This window comes from Triturus cristatus, chromosome 3_1 (assembly GCF_964204655.1).
Source record: "Triturus cristatus chromosome 3_1, aTriCri1.1, whole genome shotgun sequence".
NCBI classification, from domain to species: Eukaryota; Metazoa; Chordata; class Amphibia; order Caudata; family Salamandridae; genus Triturus; species Triturus cristatus.
Genome location: NC_140583.1, coordinates 980222367 through 980238624, shown reverse-complemented (window position 1 = coordinate 980238624; position 16258 = coordinate 980222367). Strand labels below are relative to the sequence as shown.

The 16258-nt window shown below is 45.6% G+C and overlaps 1 protein-coding gene across 1 annotated transcript in view; it reads right to left on the bottom strand.

The window, feature by feature from the left end:
- Nucleotides 1-485: 485 nt before the first annotated feature.
- The window catches only part of LOC146861355 (serine incorporator 2-like), a 149908-nt gene continuing 134135 nt past the window's right edge, over nt 486-16258 (bottom strand). The window contains exon 10 of the mRNA XM_085645661.1: nt 486-3248. Within this exon, the coding sequence (XP_085501787.1) occupies nt 3110-3248 (139 nt within the window). The 3' untranslated portion in view covers nt 486-3109. The remainder of the gene's footprint in view (nt 3249-16258) is intronic.

Below are 16258 nucleotides of genomic sequence, written 5' to 3'. Positions count from 1 at the left end.
AGCTCCTTCCTCATACTCAAGTCTTACTGACTGCTTACAATAGGGGACGTAAGATTACTCTTGGTTTCCTTCTTGGGTCCTACAATCAACTGAAGACTTTGGTATGGTCATGGGAGAAGCAGAAGACGCCTGTCCTAATGTTCCACAGGGATGCAAGAACATTTTGCAATGCTGCTATAAGCGCACTCATTTGATTCCAACTGAACCAATGGTGCTCAGAGTCTAGGGCGGTTAGGATACAGAGGTGCCTATGGAAGACAGATAAGATGAAGTTGAAAACAAGGAGGCATAAAAACTTGGTGGAGCGGAGGTGGCAGAAGCTTGAATGAAGTTGGCACAGAACATTATTTGCGAATCAGACATCTGAATAAAAGTCTTTAAGGATTTTGAAAGGGGAGACAAATGACCAATGGCATGGTGAATTATTACATTTTTGCAGTTCGGGATGGCCGATGTATAGTTGAAAAAAACGGACAGACAAGTTCTAAATACACAAACTTTTGTTTTATTATTCACAAACAAGTACAACACTTTCACAACAGGGGCGTATCAACTGAAAATTTAAAAGTAAAACAATTTAAAAAAAAATTTGTTTACAACAAAACACTGAATTAAAAAAATACAGTCTAGAACAGTCACTGAAAGCAGCTGCTTTAAAAAGTCAGTTCCATCGCTGAAGTTCTTAAGGTGCTGTGCAAAAATAACGGTTTTAAACTTGGCTCTGTGATCTTAGTACTTAAGAGAGACTTAAACAATAGCGCTTGGTGTACGAGTTGCCTGAAGAGGAATTTGAGGAACTGTAAATTAGGAGCTCCCAAAAGCTGTGTAACAAATCAAGACAGTTGGATAAATAGGGGCAGGTGACACGGAAAACCAGTCCGACACCGAGTCAAAGTGCCCCGCAAGCTAAAACCCAGAATGACAAAATTGTGCATAAACAAAGACGCCCACAGCCTACGTTATTATATCAATGTTATTTATCAATCGTGTGGTTTCAGTACAAGTTCAATAAGGCACAGTTCCAATGTATAACAGAAAGTTATAAGGCAACCGCAGTCACTGCAAACAATGACCTCTCTTCCTATCTTACACAATCCTTCTCTGGCAGCTGTATTTACTGCAGCAAAGGTGTGGGGAGGAGTCCTCAACAAGGCTGCTCCTTGGAAGGTTTGCATCTCGGGATGGAGGGCACAGAGGAGAACTGATAGCAGAAGGTACCCTACAGATTTAAAGACCATGGGTTTGAAATAAAGAACTTTTCCGTACACAGATTTAAGGTGGGAGGGACTTACTCTGAAGCCTTGCCTACGTTCCTGTGCTTTAGATCGGGATGGAGTGAGGGTGAAGAACCTTTGGAGGAATACGAGATTGCTCAGCTTAGGCTGCATTTTTTATTCTGAAGGAGGAAGAGGACAAAATAATTCCATTAGCAATGTCGTACAAAGGCTCTGAGGCTGCAAATGTGCACGGAATACAGGGGGAGTTCAAGGAGATCAGTGCCTGAGGTTGGTTAAGAGACAAGCAACTGACACGCTTGATTGGTCTTTTAGTGGCACACATCAATCGCAAATCGTCCTGCTGCCATACAGGCCTCCAATTTGCAAACAGTTAGAGTACCCTATTGTTTGTATCACTTTTCCTTCTCCTCAGAGATAAAAAGAAAGTAATTCTCCATCTGCACACTAGACCCACCTTCCTAGCAGGAGGTGTACAACACATGCCAAACTTTTGTTTCAAATGTTCTCTGATCCAACGTACAATGGGTTTTAAACAAAATAAAACAAAGGTGGAAAAATAAAGCAAAAAGGACTCTGCTTCCAGTGAGATTATAGTACAGAAGTAAAGTATACACTACAGTAACTGAGCCAGTGAAAGGCCCACAAGAGCGATGGGGCGGATGATGCTCCATTTCTACCTCTTTTCTCCGAAAAGTTTTAGAACGACATACAAGTGATTCTAAGACTCTTTCCTTTACAAAAATATGTACCGCAATAAAAGTCACTATTGTTGCGTTAGTGATTAACAAAATAAGGAATCCTGTCTTTAAAAATATAAGATTCCTATGTAGAATCATGCAAATTCCCTTTACAACCTTCGAAGCAGCACTTAGGTTTGTAGCCGTGATAACATTTAAGGCACTCAATGAAAAGCCATCAGTAAACAAGCACCCATCAGACACGTTGATGGCCTACACGCTTGCCCAAAGGGCAGCTGTGAGAAAGTTTGAGACCCCAATTTAGGTCATAATAGGTTAAAGTAAATTAATCTGTAACACACTTCATTAAAACAGTAGCAAAACACTATACATTCTACCCCCAATAACATATTTCAAGTTCTAGTCAGTCAAAAATAATACAAAGAACAAGAAAAAGGCACTTCTCCATATTCTGCATTTCCTTTTGCAATAACCGGATCAACCACCAGTCATGAGTTCCACAGCAGAATGTGCAGCGACATACAAGTCCAGATCCCTAGACAAAATCCATACTGTTGAACCCCACATTTGGGACAGTGATTATTCTTATATAAAATTCTTCTTTTTACTTTGTCTTACACGATTTTGGAGCCCTTTTATTATTTTCTTGCTGAAGTGACTTGTCCTAGATGCACTCTGAGAGCGTGTTTGACGAGAACCACCATGTAGAACTGTAGGTATTGACCTAAATTGGGAGGTATTGGCCATGAAAGGGAGCTTGGGAGGAGGGATAGAGGAAAATAAAGATGACTATCTATAAATCAAAAGAACAGAAAATATTGTGAGGCACAAAATAGCAAAATAAGCAGGCACTGAAAAAGATGGAAAAGAGCCAATTCGAAATTGCAAAAGAGGCAAAAGAAATACAACAGAATAAAAATAAATAAGCAGGGTAAAAAAAGAAAAGTAGGAAAGAAGTGATGAACAATAAAAATGGAAGGCAAAAGAAAATCAATGGCAGTGGTGATGGTTGAGCTATCCTGTTTTCTCTGCTAATTTTCTCATGTAAAAAAGGGAACACAATGATTTCTACGGCGTTTATCCCTTCTGTTCGATTGGCATGGAGTGTTATTCGGCGGGGTGCACCAATGAAGAAGTAGAACATTATAGCAGGAGTAGGCAGCCTTTTGTTCATCAACTGAAGTCCCGGTCCTTGAGAATAAGAGGCGCCACCAGGGTCCAGAGGTACAGGAGGAGGCCCACCCAACTGGAGGAAATCTTCACCCACACTGCTGACCAGGCACTTGTCATGGTGGTGAATGTGGAGTCAGGCCTGCAAGAAAGCAGAGATGTGATGTTAGTTCAGATTCTGGGAGCGAGTGACAGAATTCCAGAGGAAGGCAGGAAAAAGCAGGCCTCACAAACCAGGACTACATTTTTTTTTTAGGATATAGGAGTCAGGACAGGCTTGTTATGTCCTTTCTCTTAAGGCTAAATATGGCATCAACGTGTTCGTAGAAACCCAAGAACACTGAGGCACTCATGGAACAAACAGGGAGAATGGCTTCCAAATCTAAGACCTCCACATAAAAATATAACTTATAAATTGGTTACGCAGAGTACAAAACCAGGCAGTTAGAATACACCTCACCACGAGTAAACAAAAAGGACACACGAAACAACTAGCAGTTACTCCACAGGTTTCGATGACCCATAGGATAAAATGTGTTTATACGTCTTGCTCACTTAGGGTTGGGACTACCTACAGAAACTGGTGGCCCCTACCACTTCCAATAGGGACCTCCTCACATACTATGACAATTTGCCAGAACAAACCCAATAAGCATATTATTAGGCCCTTCAGAGTGCAGGTGTCGGTGTCACCCTAGATGTCTTCCCATGACCCTGAAAGACCAGTGGAATATACATCATTGCTTTATGGAACTCTTTAGGTGTTGAGGAGATTCCTGAAACCGCCTTGGTCAGATAAACTTTTTTAAATGATTTATTTCCTTTTCATTAAGTTTAAGATACAATCAAATACCTCAGCCTGCACCACAGGGCATTTTTTTTGTCCGCAATGATACCTCAGAAAGGAATCCGCCACATGTATGTAACTTCACAAATATTAGGATAGGAAGTTGGGTTGTGGCCGGTTAATGCACTGTGATGTAGTATTCTTTAAAGAGGCGAGTCTTCAACTCTTTTCTAAACTGGAGAAGCATTGGGGCGGTCCTGATGGATATGGGGACTCCCAGCTGCACACCAGGGCTCCCTGACCTCCTGGGACCATCCTTGACAAAGGTGACTCCAACCCAAACAGTAGAAGCGCATGAAGCGTGGCTGCAGAGTTTGGCCACAAAGGGGGCAGGGCCAGCCACGTGCTGAAAAGCACTACTGCTTCACGCAGCGAGGGATGCGCCTGGGCAGAGGACGGATCTGTCCGTGCCAATCAGAGACCAGATTAGCTTGGGTTGGGACCCTCTCTTGGTTCTCTGATTTGGAGGTCCGCTGTAGTGCCTGTTCCCTTGGTGCCTGTATTAGTACCTAGTATTGTTTCAATTCTTGAGGATTCCGTGTTATCTGCGAAGAAGGTGCCGGTTGTACCCAAGAGTTGTAAACCATTATGTGACAAGGCTCCACACACCAGAAGGAGGTACCGTTGCTTACCATTTTGCTTATTGTTTGTCTAACTAGAGACGCCTTGCTGTTAGCGGGACACTGGGATTAACACCATTTGACTCAAGTGAGCACATTAAAAGATAGCTTGGTTTAACTAACTAGAGTGGTCATGGGCAAGAAGGAAGACAGCAACTGTGGGCCAGCATCTACTCCCTCAGTAAAAACCACTTCCATTGATCTATGCTAGAGCGCGCAGTGAATGTAATCAGCATAGAGATCGCTCTTACTTTAATATGGAGTGGAGATGGGGGGTCTGAACCCAAATTCTTGACCTTGTTCCCCCCCACCGACACATTTCCTATATTAAGTGGAGCCAATTTAGATGTTGCACCCAACCATATTATAAACTCTCCAGACAATACCTTATCTGCCAGCCCCACCTTACCACGGTTGTACATTGGAACAACCCAGAAAATCCAAACTATGGTGTGTGGCACGAGCAACCTAACAGCACTGTAATTTTGCCTAAGAGGTACCCTTACAGGCAGCGGAAACGGTGGCCCACAGTTCCCGGGTTCCACCGCTTACGTTGCATGCAGAGGAGAGGTCCTCTGATATGAGCAAAGACCATCTGCTTTGTCAATTAGAGAATCTCTTTGAAAAGTTCTGCTCAGTAATCAGACTGGAAATGTCTTCTCTTATCCAATGGTTGGACTCTATTGAGCCAAAATGGCGGCATTTAAACCCTGTGTGTGTCGGTCGCTTCAAGGTGTCGGTAACCCTTGTACCGAAACCAAAGGACCCAACCACTTCGCAACTAAAGATTGTGCATCTATTGTTCAAATAAGCTCTTTTTCTCAAGCAACACTTGTATCCTCGGAGTAAAGCTGCATTGGAACAGCCCCGCCAAGTACCACTACGCAGAAACACCCAGGGAGCCTCTGAACATACTGCTGACCTCATAGAAAGTTCTACATCGAGGGGTCAGAGTGGGAATGAACGATATCGAAAGCTACCACTACTCTAGCAGTTATTGACCTTCCCCTCTTTTGCCTTGTCCCTATACCGCCTTATTGGCTGCGGTTTCAATTCTCCGAAAAGCCCAACACGAATCTTTTGAGGAATAATTTAATAAAACTCTAGACTGGTTAGTGCATTACAAAGGCTTGGCATTTCATCAAGTTAAAGATATTTTGTTTGTACGTGGTTAATTTTACATCTTCCTGGTTGGTGCGTAACCTGCGGTTTAATACCAATTGCTATATTCCGCCATTGAGTTCTATCACCCTGGTATCATTAGGGTATTTTTTATAAACCTTTTTTTCAGAGGAAGTCCTATCCTTTTTCTTCAGGTCCGATGTCTGGTCCTTCTGGCACCTGCACTCACTATTCACAGGCATACCAGCACTTGTCCTCATCTCACCCGAAAATGGTACGTCCAGTAAGAACCCCAGTTAGTACAGTCACACATGGACCCACAGCCCCCTTAGCCATCACTAGTAATCCCTCTCCCATTCCCACAGGTAATAGATTTGATGTGCTCTCAGATCTAGACTGACTATCGAAAGCAGTCAATAAAGCTCCAAAAATGGATTACAAGGACAATGGGTTTCAGGTTGATTGCCCCTTTAGATCAAAGTCAAAGTCACTCACTTAAGAATTAGCTGGAACGTAGAGGGTCTTAAGGGAAAAATCGACAACCCTGACTGACGGGCGTTTGTTTCCAAGCATGACATAGTTTTGCAAGAAACTTGGTCCCCTACTACAATTTAGTTTGACGGGTACACCGGTTATTCCAATCCAGCTACTCCCTCGGCTAGAGGCAGGGCTTTGGGTAGCCTTTTAACCACGGTCCGCCTACATCTTCACGTAGATTTAATACTTGTTAAATCTGAATCACCTGTTTTTTTAACCTTAAAAATCTGCGCTAGTCTGATTAACTTTTCGTTTCATTTAATTACATTTTATAATAATGATTTTGCTAACACCATTTGTACTCCTTTTACTCATTTGTTACATTTTTTGTCCGAATTACAAACCCAAGAAGGAAACAAACAGTCCAATTACTTGTTGTGTGGCGACTAATGCCAAGCTGAAGAGGTATATCTGGGCACCAGGAGAGACTTCGGAAGGAGAAGGAACCGTACACGATGCCAGAGGGATAGAGTTGTACAGATATCTGGTGGTGTACAATTTAGATGACTTAGAGATACCAGGAGGAGGCGAATCATCATTACAATCTTTTAGAGGAACTCGTCGAGCGTCAACTATTGATTACATGTTTGTGAGCTCTAATGTTGCTTCTTGGTTCTCCAAAGGGGAGGTTTTAATGACTCAGTGGGGCGATCAGAATACCCTCAGTCGAACTGCCACTGAGAAGAAACCAATGTAATCCCAACCTGACTCCTATTACTCAACACTCCTAAAATGGCCTAAGGCTTATATGGCATCTTAAAAATCTAATTAAATCACTGACATTGTTAGTAAAGTTGCATCAGGAACGGTTTCTTAGTTCTCTACCGGACAGTGGGGAACGAGGTGATGGTATCTCATTACAATAGTTAACACAATGTGTAAAAAGAGTCCTAGCTTAAGTCTATTTACCCTGACAATAAGGTGCTGCAATGGTTTGAAGGGCACTGTTCAGCGGCCAACCGCAGATTGAGGAAGGCATTGACTGCCAACCCGAGCGTATAGCCTGGGGTTCAGCAGGCATGTCGAGAGTATAAATCTATCCTCAAATCAAGGAAGGAGGAGATATATAAAAAGGGATTGGGAATTATTGGAAACAGCGGAATTGGGAGAAGGAAAGTAAGTAATTTTGGGATATAATAAAGAAAATTAGATCTAGGAACGCCTCAGTAAATCCCCTCCTGTAGTGCAACATCCTATGATCTGACTGGGTCTCACATTTTACTGCCATATATCCTATCAAGGAAGACCCGGATATAGCACTCAACCTTCAGAGAAGGTTGCAGTACTCCCCGCCATTTCTCATTTCCCTTCAGGAAGTAGAATTGGCTATACTGCAGAGTACGGGCAGGAAAACACCAGGGACTGATGGGGTCCCAACTGAAATGATAATAAGTATGCCTGATCTATGTAAACTCCTGATCACCGATGTTTTCAACAGTAGCCTAATGTCCAATATTCCCCATTTCTGGACCTCCTACTTAATTGTTCCCACATTTAAAAAGGACGCTGCTTGTCTCCCTAGTGCTACTGACCTCTCTCACTTATTGATAGCACGATTAAAATCATGGGGAGAGTGGTCTATGTTTGTCTAGTTATATGGGCTAGAGAAAACTATATTCTTTCACCCTTTAAATCTGGGTTCTGCCTAAGCATGGGTACGGCAGAGTAATGCCTGAATAGTTAGTAAGCAATATATTCACAACAGGCGCTCTCCAATCTATCTGGCTTTTATGGACCTGTCCACTGCTTTTGAGTCAGTGAACAGGACCAAACCATAGTTGACGATGTTCGAACTAGGGGTGGATCTCCCTCTAGTGAATTTCTTGCACTCCTTAGATATCGATTTAACAGCTAGAGTACGCTTAACTGTTAAGGGAGAAATGTTCCACGAATTCTCTCTAAAGCGGGGGGTGCGACAAGGGTGCATATTGGCACCCCTGCTTTTTATCTTTTATATTAATGGACTACCCACTCTGACTTCTAACCCAGTAGACAGCCCGAGGATCGCAGGCACTTTATGTAGAAGACGCAGTTCTCCTAGCCTGCTCTCCCAATGCAGTGAGGCTATTGGTGGATCGTTTTGCTTCTTTCGTGAGTAATCTTGATTTAACGACCAACTATGGAAAATCACACATCATGGCGTGTGGGCCTGGCAAATCTAGGCTGCCTAGGCTTACAATTAATGGACATCCACTTACTATCATCAGTGATTTTAATTATTTGTGTGGAACTTTTAGTTCAATGGGATCTTGGCACTCTCAGCTGAACAGTTCTGGGCTTAAACTTAGTAGATCTGCAGGTGCAGTATGGAACCTCATTAGACCTGGAAGTAAAGGGACTAACTCCCCCGTATTGAAAGTGCACAAGACCCAGTGTGTAACAGCTGCTATTCACAGGAAGGAGATATGGGACTTCCATAACACTTCCTTTCTGGTGGTGGAAAATCAAATCCTTCGTGGGTTTCTGCCCTTACCACCATCTACTTCTAGTTTTATCATCCACTCAGATCTTAAAGAGAGTTATATCGCAGATAAGGTGCACCTGGCTCCCTTAGTGTCGTGGGTCAGTGCTTGGAATAATCCTGCGGCATTATTATGCAGGGACATTATTTCGGATTGTCTCAGGCTGGAGAAGGTCTCCTTCATTTCGTGGCTGAGTTACATCCGTAAAACACTGGACACGTAGGGTTGTCTTCTCTGTTTACAGACCCTAGTAACAGTTAGTTGCTTGGGTGGTTATGCCCACTCTTTTTCTGAAAGGTATGCCATAGCTTTCCCCTACAGCACTATTTGATAGGTTTCCCATAAAGAACCTTAAGGGGAAACTGTTCCCTTGCTTAACTCTAAGTACATCACTTTTATTCTCAGAAGGTGGCACAAAAGCACAAGTTATTACTTGTGTAACGATATATATCTGTAAGAGACATTAGTTAGTGATAGATTCCTTACCTTAGAATATTCCCCAGGCGTCCGTCTAGATCTGGAAAGTTTCTGCTTAGCAGTACCCCTGCGCGACAGCAGGCGGCGCCATGCGGATCCGCGCCCGTCACTGGCGTCGTGCTGGCCGGGACGACTTCACGGAGACTACTAAGGCGCCACCCATGCATGCGGACGTCAGCTCTGTACACAACTTTCCACGCCAAAACGCAGAGTTGTGCGAGAAACTGACCTTTGGTGCATCAAACTAGGGCCCTAAAAGGGGATGACCTTAACCCTAATAATTAGTTCGCAGAACGGGGAGGATGGGTGGGGCGGTAAGGAATCTATCACTAACTAATGTCTCTTACAGATATATCGTTACACAAGTAGTAACTTGTGCATCTGAAAGAGACACGTTAGTGATAGATTCCTTACCTTAGAATAGATACCCCAGCAATACCAACCCCGGTGGAGGGTCTGCGAACAAGATTACACCAGAAAGTCACAGAGCACAGAACGGCCAAAAAAGCCATCTCTCCGGACCGTCAAGGCAGTAGTGCTTGGTAAACGTGTGCAGCGAGGTCCACGTAGCTGCCTGACAAATATCCTGCAAGGGGACACCGCGTCCCAAGGCAGTAGTGGCTGCAGTCGCCCTGGTCGAATGGGCGCGCAGACCCACAGGAGGCTCCTTCTTGGCCAAGGAGTAACATGCTTTGATGCACAGAAGACACACCGGGAGATGGTCCGTTTGTTCACCGCCCGACCTCTCTGAGGGCACCAGCTTGCATGCAGCTAAGTCATAGTTCAAGGGTTTATGATCCAACACATCATGATGACCGAGCGAATGACTCGGGTCAGAACCGAATAAGAGAAAATTATCCATATGAGAAATACTGGTGAGCAGCGGAGTAAAATTTGTAAGCCCTCTCACGGTGTCGCACTCTCCAGATGTCAAACCGACTACGTGAATTTCCCCAGTAACTTCTTGTGGCATGTCTGCCAGTAGGTCAGTCATTGAGCACAGGATCCCCTGCTTGTGACCAGAAAGGGCATACACACTCAGAAAGGACCCAACACTCCAAATTGACAGCTAGGAGGATGAATCACACTAAATCTGTCTGTTTTCACTCTGACACCAATAATAGAAAGGACAGCAATGGTATTGCTACATCTTCCAGTCAACCCTCTGTGAACCCTGCATGATATATACCCATGCATCCCAAGGAATGTGCCATTTCTGCGAAGAGTAACAGCAGGCATCGGGGAATGCATTTTGGTGAACTGCATTACTTCCCCCGATTTAATCCCATCGTTAAGATCATTGACATTCTACAAGAGAACACAGTTTGCCGGAGATTCAACTACTTCTCTATGGGCATAATGGTGGATTAGTGGGAAGAACAGTATTGTCGTTTCCTTTGTCCTAGACCCACTTACCAAGCTGTCCATGAGGGAGCATGCAGGTCTGCGGCACCGGTTTCTCTTTCAAATTGTTAATACCATACAGATTGTCATGGGTACTATACCAGTCAACTGAGACACTCTAATCAACACCCCCACCTTTAGTCTCCCTCTTCTTACACTTCTACCCCAGAAGGATTTGCCACTCTCCAATAACATTAATTCCATAAGTGACCTTTAACCGATGGTGCAACTAACATGTCCAAGGAAATATCCTATCCCCAAATATCCAAGAAAAAAGAAAGCGCATTGCTCACTTATGGGATATTAATAAGTCCAAGTTCCCGCTCCATCTTTTTACAGAGATGAAAGGGTATTCGCCCTCATCCACATATCTAAGTTGAATTTTAGAAAAGTTAAATAATCCAGTATTAGAGCAACCTAGTTAGAGAACCAGGAGTCAAGAAAACAGGAGAAAGAAAAAAGATCACACTAAACCTTAAAGCCTCATTTAATCCGGTCTGTTCTTAATACTGGTTCAGACAGCGAGGGATCTTATGGTCAGTCGCCTCCCTCTCTTAGATACGCAGATTCACTGTTTGTCACAGACGCTGGCTTGCGAGACATTAGTGGTGCATAGATGATGCCTTAGCTCATTTTTATTGGGGTGTAATCACTAAAACAAAGGACCTTGAGCAACCATTTTGTGATTTAAAACACATTTGCCATTATTCATGAATCTATTGCAATTGAAACACTAAGGGTGTGATGAACAAAGCTATTTTTCTGACACATGCTAAACTAGGCCTCGACTTCATTTTGTATTTATATGGCGGCTGCTTCACAATATTCATATATTAATAATAGCCACTTACCCAATGGCATGCCATGCAGCAAAGCAGGGAGAGAGAAAGCCCAGTCTTTTCTGCTGAAAGCCTGAGCCCATGGCAATCAGAACCTCGGAACTGGTCTCACCTGAGAGACCAATTCTATGTTGCAGGTGGCAAGAGTGTGCTTTAGCTCTCAGGTCATGTCAAGGATTGCAGCGCATTATCTCCTCGTTTTTCCTCGCTCATCTCCATTACAAAGTGAGGTCCCTGTGCCTCGTAGACACTCCCTGCCAATATAAAAAGTGCCCACCACACCTCCTGTTCTTTTGTGCCTGTAGACACTATACGGTGGGTGCGGTGTGCTCGCTCCTGCGAGGATTATGTTTTTTGGGCATTTTGCACAGCCCTGTGCGGGCGAGCGACTGGAGGATTTCTGCAAGTAAAAGAGGGGGGGGGGCGGCAGTGCACGTGCTCCACGTGGGTCAGCTCCTCACCAGAGCGATGCCAGTGAAGCCTGGGGGCGGCATGATGGCGTCCATTCTGGGCAAGTCAAACTTGGTATGTCCTGGGGCCAGCGGGGGAGCGGCGTCTGCAAGCATTTTGTGTGTAATTCTCCAGGCCGGGGCTCTGCTGTGCCTTCCTCCAGCCAGGGTGTGCGTGGCTGTGTTGCCGGGTGGCCAACTGCTCAGCATTCTTCATTTGGGCATTGCAGGAAGTTGGAATGTTTATAGATCTGCTTGTAGTTTCAGTAACATGGCTCAGCATATGCATTGCTGTGCATGGGGTGGAGGAGCCGCTTTTCGAGTGGCGTCACCTGGGCTGCTGGGCGCCTGTGGAGGACATAATGGTTGGAAGTATATGAAAATGAGTGTCTGGCCTCCCCTGCGTTGCCGCACTTCCACATTTTTCTCCCTGGAAAGTGTGATTGGATAGGAGGCGAGCGGTGGGTGTCCCCGAGGACGGCTAGGCATCTGTGAGGACACCGATGTAGGCATCAGTATCAGACCGTGGACTGGATCACCTCCTTCCTCACCGGCAGAACCCAGAGAGTCTGCCTCCCCCCATTCCGATCCAAAGCCACCAAGATCACCTGCGGCGTACCCAAAGGATCATCCCTCAGCCCGACCCTTTTTTAACGTCTATATGGCACCGCTAGCCAACATCGTCCGATCGCACGACCTCAACATCATCTCATACGCAGACGACACCCAGCTGATCCTTTCCTTCACCAAGGACCCCGCCACCGCCAAAACCAACCTCCACGAAGGAATGAAGGCCGTCGCAGAATGGATGAAGAACAGTCGCCTGAAACTGAACTCTGGCAAGACGGAGGTCCTCATCCTCGGCTCCACGCCCTCCACCTGGGACGACTCCTGGTGGCCGGCCACACTGGGAGCTGCACAGACACCCACCAACCACGCACGCAACCTGGGGTTCATCCTGGACTCTACACTATCAATGACCCAGCAGTCAACGCCGTCTCCTCCTGCTGCTTCAACCTCCTCCGCACGCTTTGCAAGATATACAGATGGATCCCCACCGGAACCAGCAGGACGGTCACCCAAGTCCTTGTCAGCAGCAGGCTGGACTACAGCAACGCCCTCTACGCGGGAACCACGTCCAAACTCTAGAGAAGACTTCAACGCATACAGAACGCCTCCGCTCACCTCATCCTCTACATCCCCCGCCACATCACTGCCCACGAGAGAACTGCACTGACTCCCCGTCAACAAGAGGATCACCTTCAAGCTCCTCACCCATGCTTACAAAGCACTCCACACCAGTCCAACATACCTCAACAAACGACTCACCTTCTACACCCCAAACCGCCAGTTTTGCTCAGCTGACCTCGCCACTGTCCCACGCATCAACCGAACGACCACCAGTGGCAGATCATTCTCCCACCTCGCCGCCAAGACATGGAACACCCTCCCCATCCACTTACGACAGACCCAGGACCTACTGACCTTCAGGAGACTTCTCAAGACCTGGTTCTTCGAGCAGTAGCAGCATTCCCCCGTACCCCCACAGCGCCTTGAGACCCTCACGGGTGAGTAGCGCGCTCTACAAATGATTGACTGACCGTGAGGGCTGTTGGCACTATTACGGTGATGTCATTTGTATGTCAAATGAGGGCCAGCAAGCAGCAAAAGCTCAATTGCTGCAGGTGCTTGTCTATTGTTTCATCATCGCATTCAGGCCAAGTCATGTCACAGGGGTTACGGTAAACGTAATATTGAACTAGTATGTCAGCATTTTCGCTTTTGATTAATTTCAAGCCTAGCCTGTGATGGATTTTGGCCAATGGTTTCCTCATAAAATATAGGTAGTTTGGCAGGCTTATCAGACATTCGATATTATGTCATGTGTATTCCTTTTTATGGATTTGGTACACCTGTTCAAGTGCTTTCTTCTATTTGCTACTTGTCGTATGTACTGTTATGGGGAACAGTGCTGTGTCTGTAACTCTTCTCCTGTATGTGCCAGCAGGCACACACAGACTGGGCATTCCTGTTGGAAATTGGCCGTGTGACTCCCTTCTCCATGTTATTGTGTTGTGGGTTTGTGAGTTAATTAGGGCCTACTGGAACGGTCTCACTCAGTTATGTTTGGCTGCTCGCGTACAGCCGGAGGTCTGTGGTGAATTTCTCCAGCCGGGGGTGGAAATATCTGGATGGTCGGGGTGGCAGGGTCTCCTCAGCTACCAGGTGATGGGCGTGCAGAGCTCTGTGCCAAGCCCAAACCAGTCTGTTGACAGCAGCCTGTCCGGGCTGTGTGTAGCTTTATTGCTGGCCAGGGGCAGTTTTGGTGAATATTCCACCACGCTGGTGTGGGTGCCGGTATTATGGTTAGGGCGGTGCTTTTTTTTCCTGGGACTTATTCTGTTCACCCAGCCGGTGGTCTGAAATGCATCTCGCCGGTGAGTGTGTGTGGGATGCCGTGGCTGCCTGCTGATATCCTGGTCCTTTAGCTCAGGATCGAGATTAAAAAAAAAAAGGTTTGATAATGATAAACATTTTGTTTGGAGTAACAGCTACTCCTAAGAGTGCCCCGGTGCATGGCAAAAAGTCTGAAGATCTAAAATCATCACTAACCCTGCATAAAAAGTCACGTTTTCAACGTTCTTTTTAAATGTATGTTCCTTGTGGCTCGAAGCTCCAGAGGGATCGTATTCCATGCTACAGCTAATGGGTAGGTCAGTGACTTTCCTCCTGTTCTAGCCTTTATTTTGGACACTGTCGCCAACAGTTTATTAACCAATATCGGGGTTTTTTTTTAGAGTAGTAAAAGCTAAATCTTACTTATCTTAATAAGCTGCTCCCCTTTGGTATAAAGTCCCATGCACTCAAATGAGTGCTTTGAACAAAATCCTTTTCTTAATGGGGAGCCAGTGGAGATCTTGCAGATTCGTGCATGTCTGCGTTCTGATTGGTAGATTCAGAAGTAGACTAGCAGTAGCGTTTTGGAAAACTTGCAGCTTATTATTAGTTGAATTTGTAATTTATTAGTTGAATTTGTAAGGCGCGACAGCTACCCAAAAAGGGTTTCCCACCAACCGCTCTGTTAATGCAAAATATAAAGCTTTGCCATAGTCAAGTCTTGTAGTTATTAGGGCCGGAGTTAAAGTTGGGAAAGATAAGAAATGCAAAAATTTCCTCAGGGAACGTATGACCTCAAAACAAGTGCCCACCACTGACCCAGTTTAAGAATTAAAGGACAGCTTATCATCAAATTTGACAAGTTCTTAACTGAGCCCTCTTGCTGGCCTTGAAAGGCCGCATCTTCAGGCCATAAGGTCTGAAAGCATTCAGGAGCAGTGTTAACCCAAAAAACAGAATTACATTTTTTTCCGCATTAAACTTTGCAGGGCTTACTTGCGCCTGGATGACCACCCAGGTGATTAGTGTGCTATGCAAATCAACATACCATAACATGGCATGACAGATTATGTTCCGTCTTATTGTGTATGGGCCTCCAACTATGCCCTTCTGTTGTGCTGATCTCCTTTTACTCTGTTGTACAGCGTTTCGTGGCCTTCTTTAGTTCAGTTTGGACTTAAAGCACTTTCTGCCACTAAGTGAGACGGTGGTCGCAGTTTCCTGATTAAACTGTGCCTTAGAGGTAGGGGTGATGCTGTTTCCCCATTCTGCCAAATTGGTTCCTTTTTGTCCCTCTTGTTGGCAGAGCTTCATTAATTCAATAAGATTAGGGCCTTCGTCAGGCCACCGTCCACCCTGTGACCCACATGAACCGGTGTCTTTCACGGTCCCTGGTAGGGTGCTATGGGCAGCCTCATGTGGGGGATGGACGGTGAAATCCTAAGGGAGGGGTTTTGAGGCTATGCAGGGGCTATTACAGAGGGAGTGAGTGTGTTTGATGTACGGGTTCTTATGGATCGACAAATTGAATTTCTGGCTGTTGCATCGGCAGTTCCCGTTATTGGCGTCAGTGGCGTCCTCCTCTGCTCTCATGGCCTGACAGTTTCTCTGGTTGTGGGACTGGAAGGTGGATATGGCTGTGACCTCTTCGTTTCTTAGGTTGTCGTTGGGGGTGTCTGGCTGTTTGGTGAATGGTTGGGTGGTCTGCATGGCTGTCCTTTATGGATTGGTTTCATGCCTGGTCCCACTGGTCCTCTTCCAGTGATTCTTGTTTGACTGCCAGGGTGCCCAGGAGTTTCCCAAGTGCTGAGCCCCATTCCTATTCCTACCATAGGGGCTGTCTTTGCCCAGGTGGGTAGGGGGCAGGATACCTTCCCCGATGTGGGTCCCATGAGAAGTGCTCTTGGCTTGGGCTATACAGTCGGCACATGACCTGTGGATGGTAAAATGCAGCATTCCTTCCTGGGTGCTTGACTTTCCGTCTAGTGGGTGTGGAGC